The following is a 7,368-nucleotide window of genomic DNA, read 5'->3' as shown; positions in this document are numbered from 1 at the left end:
CTAGAAATCCTGCAGTGGAGGAGGAGACTGGGGTTCTCAGAGAGTCAGGGCCTGGGCACGGGGGAGGCTGAGAGGCCCTTTTCCTTTCTTCAGATTCTCCCCACCCCACGCCAACCCTGGTCACAGCCTCTAGTCTTCCTACACCTGGGCTGGGACAGTCAGGTAGCAAGCGCTGCTATTTACTGCTTAGGAGAGGTCTGGGCGGGAGCCCAGCTGGGAAACACATGCCGGGACCCATCCGGAGCAGCGGACCGCACCGAGACTCAACTACTAAAGGACTCACACAGGCAAAAGCGCAGGCAACCCATTCGGAAACACATTAAGGTATACACACGAAATCCAGCATACAAGCTCTGCACACGCACAGGCTTAAATGTGCACAAAACTACACATGTATAGAATAAACACGTCTACCAAATCTCACCCTCAGAGTGCACTCAGATCCAGCCCGCAGCAATACCTGATACAATATCAGTCTTTGTCTCTTAATCTTGCACGCGCACACACGCGCCCCACTCAACAGAAACAGTCTAGGTTTTCACTGCCCCGGCGGCCGCCCTGCGAGCAGGGCCGAAACGCACTGCGCGCCTCTGCGCCCCGTGCTTCTTTCCTCCGCGCGGGACACCGGCTGCACCCCGTTTTCGCAGACCCATCACGAGGCTGTCGAGAGGTGCCCTCACCAAGTCCTGCCTCCTTCCAGACCCCTCAAACGAAAAGAAAGCGAAAAGCCAACCTTTCGCTTCTATTCTGCACACATTTGAAGAGCGGTTGGTGGAGAACGACCCGCAGAATCGTTTCCATCGCGGCGTCCAAGGACGGGCAGAAAAAGCCCCAGTGACCGAGGCCGGGGCTCTTTAGATTGGTCCATGCCGGACACTTCAGCCTTCAAGGTGGGCTTACGGCCAGGTTTAAGTGCCACTGATGGATGCCATGGAGAGAGATCGACGCCCAGACGGCCCGCGCTGCCCGAGACAGCTGCCTGCTGTCCTGCTGCCTTTCAGGTTGTCTAGACCGGTCCTTCGCCAGAGGATCTGGGGGCCGAAAGGCTCCCAGACTCTGAAGGGGGAAATCGAGGACGCGGGACCGCGGGAGTCAGCACGCTCCCCCCTCCCTTCCTGCGGCTGTGAGGTGGGAAGGGCCAGGATTGGAGCTTAGCACCTCCCCCAGAAATGCAGCACTCCAGCCCCCACCCGGCCCTCCGCACCCCTTCTTCGTACGCTCCCTCCCGCTGCCTTCCCTTGGGCAGCCTTCTGCCCCCTCTCAATTCTCCCGAGTCCCTCCGTGCCCCCTTTCTCTTCCCCTTGCCCCCTCTTCCCGCCCCCTGCCTGCGGGTGTTTCCCCCTCCCCACCCTGCCCCCCCCCACCGCCTGATTCCGAGAGGCGGGAGCGTATTGGGCTGCGCACGGGTGGGGGCGCCGCACCAGCTTCGCGTAGCGGCTCTGACGCCGCCGCTGCCGCCGCCGCCCTCCGCAGTCCAGCCCGCACCCCGCGGCAGCTCCGCAGTGCACTCACCACCACCGCTCCGCCAGCCCCGCTTCCCGCCCGCCGGGTCGACCCGAAGCGAGCCTCCAACGCCAGCTGAGAGGGTCATGAGCCAGAGCGCCCCGGGGCGCCGTGGGGAAAGCGAGCGAAGATAGCGGCTTCGTGCCCCCCTGGCCCTCGCCGCCTCGCCGCGCGTCCCCCGCGCTCCCAGCCCCTTCTGTCCTTCCCTTGGTCCCCGCCGCCGCCATGGCCACCCTGCTCCGCAGCAAGCTGTCCAATGTGGCCACGTCCGTGTCCAACAAATCCCAAGCCAAGGTGAGCGGCATGTTCGCCAGGATGGGTTTTCAGGCGGCCACGGATGAAGAGGCGGTGGGCTTCGCGCACTGCGACGACCTCGACTTTGAGCACCGTCAAGGACTGCAGATGGACATCCTGAAAACCGAGGGCGAGCCTTGCGGGGAAGAGGGCACAGAACCGCCCGTCGAGGGAGACATCCATTACCAGCGCGGCGATGGGGCACCCCTGCCGCCCTCGGGTTCCAAGGACCAGGCCGTGGGGGCTGGTGGCGAGTTCGGGGGTCACGACAAACCCAAGATCACGGCGTGGGAGGCGGGCTGGAACGTGACCAATGCTATCCAGGTGAGCGCGGGATTCCCAGCTCTGCCTCCTCCCCACCCCACCCACCCCCATCCCCCGCCCTCCAGCTCTGCGTACGCGGCTCTACCCGCTCCCACACCTGGGATCTCCCCTTCCCCCATCCCTCCCAGCTCTGCGTGGAGATCTACGCCCCCAGGCGGTGTCTCCCTCCATGATCCGCACCACCTCCGGAGGCCCCAGACGCAGGAAGGCTTTGCTTTGGTTCGGTCAGAAACACCTGCCTTGAGACCCTGCAAAAGGGAGGGAAACCGGAGGAGGGGAATGGGGAGAGGAGAGGGAGAAAGAAAATCAGGATTGTAGGCAATGGTATTGTCTGGGACTCCGGAATGGACTCACAGCTTCATTTTCGGGAGGAACTGCGAGGGGAAATTCGCTGAGCTGGGAGTCTCCTCCCCCCGACACACACGCATATACACGCGCGCACGTATATAGGCAGGCACGTATGCCCACAGCCCGCTTCCCCCACGAACAAACGTCGGTTACAGGTGTACTTGACATGCAACTATATATAGACCACAGGATTATCCTCAAATGCACCTTCCTCGTCCCTACACCTCCCGCGCATACCTGTACATACCAAACACACAAACACAGAGACCCATTTGAACGTAACACACACACATGCACAGACCCATGCAGAAAGGACCCAACCCGCTCTCTCAGGTACAGCCCTGTTGGGGAAATACAGGTGTACACAAGCATACGTACACACATGTGCCCACACAGACATATGGTCCATGGAACATCAGCCTATGTTCAGATTCACCCCTCTTGTCCGAAATCCCGGCTACACCGCAAAGAAGAGATTAGCTCCTCTGCAGGTGACCCTGGTGAAGCCACCTGCAGATGCTCTGAATGGCCCGCCACCCCTTCACCCTTATTCTCAACGCCCACCCCCCCACTCCCCACCAGGCGGCGCCGGACTCCTCCCGGATTGGGTTTGAAGTCTGCACAACGACCCAGGGAGCTGACCCGGGCGGGTAGGCCGCGGCTTGCGGAGCGGAGGAGGCCTCAGCCCAAGGCGCCCCTAGGCCCTGCGGCTTGGTGCCCGCGGCGTCCCCGGAGCTCACGGCCGTTGGGGCGCACAACGTAGGTTTCCCAGGAGCGAGAGGCCGCGGCGGGGTTGCTTAGGGACCCGGGCTCTGCGGGGCTTCGCAGGGCCCTGCGCACCAAGTGGCCTGACCCGAGGCGCCTCCCGCTCCAGAGCCGGGCAGACGGCCCTGCGGAATCAGGGACTCGCGGCCGCTGCTGCCTCGGTTTCAATCTGAGCCTTCGCCCGGAGCGTCTTTGAAGACCCCGTTTCGTAGGCGGGGAGGGAGGCCAGGGCAAGAGGCTGCAGGCCTGCAGGATTCGGAAACCCTGGATTTCGTTAGCTTTTCTTCCCCATATGGATTCTAAACCTCCTTCCATAGCTCTGCCCGCTGGATCCCGCTGGTTCTGGTTACAGAATCTCGCTTGATTTAGCTTTTCACGCATAACTGGAGCTTTCCCTGTAGGCCACTTGTGCTTGCCTCTACCCTACCACTTAATCCCCTTCTTAGGGCGCGGCCCCTCCGACCCTACTCCTGCCGTGCCCCAAGGCTCCCTACCTCCAACCCTGCCTCCGCTCTCCGCGCCTCTGGCCTCACCCCTTAGAGCCCTTCGCAAACATCCTCAGATTCCCTCAGTTCTTGCTTCCCGGTGGCTCGCCCAGCACCCAGCTCCTCTTCCTCTCTACCCTCTCTTCTCCCTGCCACTCCAGCCTTTAATGTTTCCTTTTCTGATTCGGCTTTTGGGCACCCGAGTTTCCCTCATTAGCGTTCCAGCACCACCGTTGCAGCCCTACCTGAAATCCCGTGCTCCCTCGTCCAAGTGCCTCAGGCCCAGCTTTCTCAGAGTCCTTTCTGGCCACACCCCTTCCAGCACCTTCTCACCTCCTTCAGCGTCCCCACTTCTGATTCTGTCCCGAGGAAACATCCCGGAGTATCTCCACATTCCCCTTCTCTTCTGTGGCTTGACCTCACACTCAGCCCCCTCCCGACACCCCCCCCAGCCATTAGCGTGTCTTTCCTTATGTGTCCTGTCCTTAAACACCTCCCTCTCCATCTCCGACTCAACACCTAGGCTCCCCATTAACCCTCCTTCCACCCCCTTTCCAGCCTACCCTTCACCTCTCCCCCCAGCCGCTTAGGCCCAGGGCTCACAATCCTTAGCGCCCCCTTCCGGCTACAGCCTTAAACCAGGCCCTCAGGCCCCCTCTTCCCAGGCGGCACCAGCTGAGCTCCGGGTCTTGTTGCCTCTTCGCTCCGCAGGGAATGTTCGTGCTGGGCCTGCCCTACGCCATCCTGCACGGCGGCTACCTGGGATTGTTCCTAATCATCTTCGCCGCCGTGGTGTGCTGCTACACCGGCAAGATCCTCATCGCGTGCTTGTACGAGGAGAACGAGGACGGCGAGGTGGTGCGCGTGCGGGACTCGTACGTGGCCATCGCCAACGCGTGCTGCGCTCCGCGCTTCCCCACGTTGGGCGGCCGCGTGGTGAACGTGGCGCAGATCATCGAGCTGGTGATGACTTGCATCCTGTACGTGGTGGTGAGCGGCAACCTCATGTACAACAGCTTCCCGGGGCTGCCCGTTTCGCAGAAGTCCTGGTCGATCATCGCCACGGCCGTGCTGCTGCCCTGCGCCTTCCTTAAGAATCTCAAGGCCGTGTCCAAATTCAGCCTGCTGTGCACGTTGGCTCACTTCGTCATCAACATCCTGGTCATCGCCTACTGCCTGTCGCGAGCGCGCGACTGGGCCTGGGAGAAGGTCAAGTTCTATATCGACGTCAAGAAGTTTCCTATCTCCATTGGCATCATCGTGTTCAGCTACACGTCGCAGATCTTCCTGCCTTCGCTGGAGGGCAACATGCATCAGCCCAGCGAGTTCCACTGCATGATGAACTGGACGCACATCGCCGCCTGCGTGCTCAAAGGCCTCTTCGCGCTCGTGGCCTACCTCACCTGGGCGGACGAGACCAAGGAGGTCATCACGGATAACTTGCCTGGCTCCATCCGCGCCGTGGTCAACATCTTCCTGGTGGCCAAGGCGCTGTTATCCTACCCGCTGCCCTTCTTCGCTGCTGTGGAGGTTCTGGAGAAGTCGCTCTTCCAGGAAGGTAGCCGCGCCTTCTTCCCCGCCTGCTACGGCGGCGACGGCCGCCTCAAGTCCTGGGGGCTGACGCTGCGCTGCGCGCTGGTGGTCTTCACGCTGCTCATGGCCATCTATGTGCCGCACTTTGCGCTGCTCATGGGCCTCACCGGCAGCCTCACGGGCGCCGGCCTCTGCTTCCTGCTGCCCAGCCTCTTCCACCTGCGCCTGCTCTGGCGCAAGCTGCTGTGGCACCAAGTCTTTTTCGACGTCGCCATCTTCGTCATCGGCGGTATCTGCAGCGTGTCCGGCTTCGTGCACTCACTCGAGGGCCTCATCGAGGCCTACCGAACCAACGCGGAGGACTAGGGCGGAGGGCAAGCTCCCGCGCTCTTCCCTCTACCCACCCTCCCACCCCCACCAGCCCCGTGTGCCCTGCCGCCGCGCTTGGGAAGCCAAGCTTTAAACATCTCTGGTTCCTAGTTTCTGATTCTTGGGGGTGGGGGGTGGGAGGGGATAGGGATCCACAATCCATCGCGTCTGCGTTTCTATTGTCCTTTCTTTTCCACAACACCCTAGTTTCGGGGGAGGCGGGGATGAATTTTTGGGCAGGGTTATCTGTCCTTCCAGGAGGGGCCCCGACTCTTTGGTCCCTGCCACCGAGGGACGTAGGAAGAGAGGGAGAGGGGGCCGCAGCTCGCAGGCGCAGGAACTTGACCTTGGGGGGACATTTCACAGCCATCCAGTGCTCGGAACCTGCAGCGTCCAGCCATTTCCAGCAAGAGCGCTTCCCATTCCGGAGACATTTCAACCCTGCAGCGGGAAAGGCTGGCCGGGAAATCCGTTTCGGATGGGAGATTTCCTTCGTTGAAGCGGGGAGGCCAAAAGCCGCGACGGGGCCGGCTTGCTTGCCGGTTTTCAGGAATCCAAACTCATCTTGTGCAATTTATCAGGTTGTGGAACTGTTCTACTGTGCGTGTGGTGTGCTCGTGGTGAATAAGATGAAATGTATATCAGAAAAAAAATCTATCTCTACTTTAGAGTGCGGTACATAATTATATCCGCAAATAAAGAAACAAAGGTGTGCGCGGTCTCGTGTCAGTTATGCGTTTTGAACCCGCCGGGATCCCTGCGCTCGCTGGCTGGGGGCGGGCGGTGGGGGGTGGGGAGGGAGGCTCTGGTCGGCCTGGTGAAGCAGGTGGGAGTGGAAGGAGCAGCTGTATGTAGTTAAAGGGTCCGGGGAAAGCTTCAGGGAGGAAAAAGGATGTTGGTCTACACCAAGGGGAGGCTCTGAAGGCGCTTGGGGACTCGGGAAGGAGTAGTTTTCCCTACTGGCCTGGGCCCCTCAGCCGCCAGGACTTTTGTTTGGAGTCTCTCCCAGGGAGTTGGATCCATCTGAGAACGTGGTGGATGCTCTCAACCTCCAATTCTAAAAAAAAAAAAAAAAGAAAGGAAAAGAAAGAAAAAAGTTTTTATTTATGTACAAAATCCCTACACATTTGTTCAATGACTATTTATAGACAGGCCATCAGAACTGGGCTGATGCTGGGTTCCAGGAGAAACAAATTCAGCCCTGCCTGGAGCTTACAGTCTAGTAGAGAGACAGGCAATAAACAAGGACACACAGAAATTCACAACATGACTGCCAATTGTAAAGAGAGCCTTAAAGGAGTCAGCAGCAGGTTGTGTCGTCCCAGGGGTACCTAGGGCTAGATGCGAACCTGGCACCTGGCCTCGCAGGCATCTCTCACCCTGGAGAACTCCCTGCCTGCTCCCAAGCCCAGGCTGAGGTTTCACAGTCGCATTGGAGAGACCTGGCTGTTTAGAATCAGCCCTGAGCCATTTGGGCCCCGGTATCCCCTTTTTTTGTACAGCCTGTTTGAGAATGTGCTGACTTGAATTCCCCAGAAGATCCAGTCCTTTCGTGTGTGCAGACCCGACTCCAGGGGCACCACTAGAGCTGCCTCCAGGAACGACAGTTCCGGAACGGTTGGAAAGCGTCTTTCCAGGTGGGATCCGGGAGCGCAAGAAAGCTGGGCAGTTCCCGGAGTCCTCGCTCACTGCTGGAGGTTCTTGGTCTTCACCACCTTGGCTGAGGCCCGTTTGGAACGATTTCTCC

At 60.1% G+C, this 7,368-nt stretch overlaps 1 protein-coding gene across 1 annotated transcript; it reads left to right on the top strand.

Annotated features, from left to right (window-relative positions):
* Positions 1-621: 621 nt before the first annotated feature.
* SLC32A1 (solute carrier family 32 member 1) lies at positions 622-6,335 on the top strand. Its single transcript, XM_019720156.2, has 2 exons — positions 622-2,121; positions 4,431-6,335. The coding sequence occupies exons 1-2, from the start codon at positions 1,729-1,731 to the stop codon at positions 5,616-5,618; spliced, it is 1,581 nt and encodes a 526-aa protein (XP_019575715.1). The 5' UTR covers positions 622-1,728; the 3' UTR covers positions 5,619-6,335.
* The last annotated feature ends 1,033 nt before the right edge of the window (positions 6,336-7,368 follow it).

The sequence above is a fragment of the Rhinolophus sinicus genome, linkage group LG13 (assembly GCF_036562045.2).
Source record: "Rhinolophus sinicus isolate RSC01 linkage group LG13, ASM3656204v1, whole genome shotgun sequence".
Classification (NCBI taxonomy): Eukaryota; Metazoa; Chordata; class Mammalia; order Chiroptera; family Rhinolophidae; genus Rhinolophus; species Rhinolophus sinicus.
Note: the sequence above shows the minus strand (reverse complement) of the source record. Positions and strands in the feature narration are given on the sequence as shown.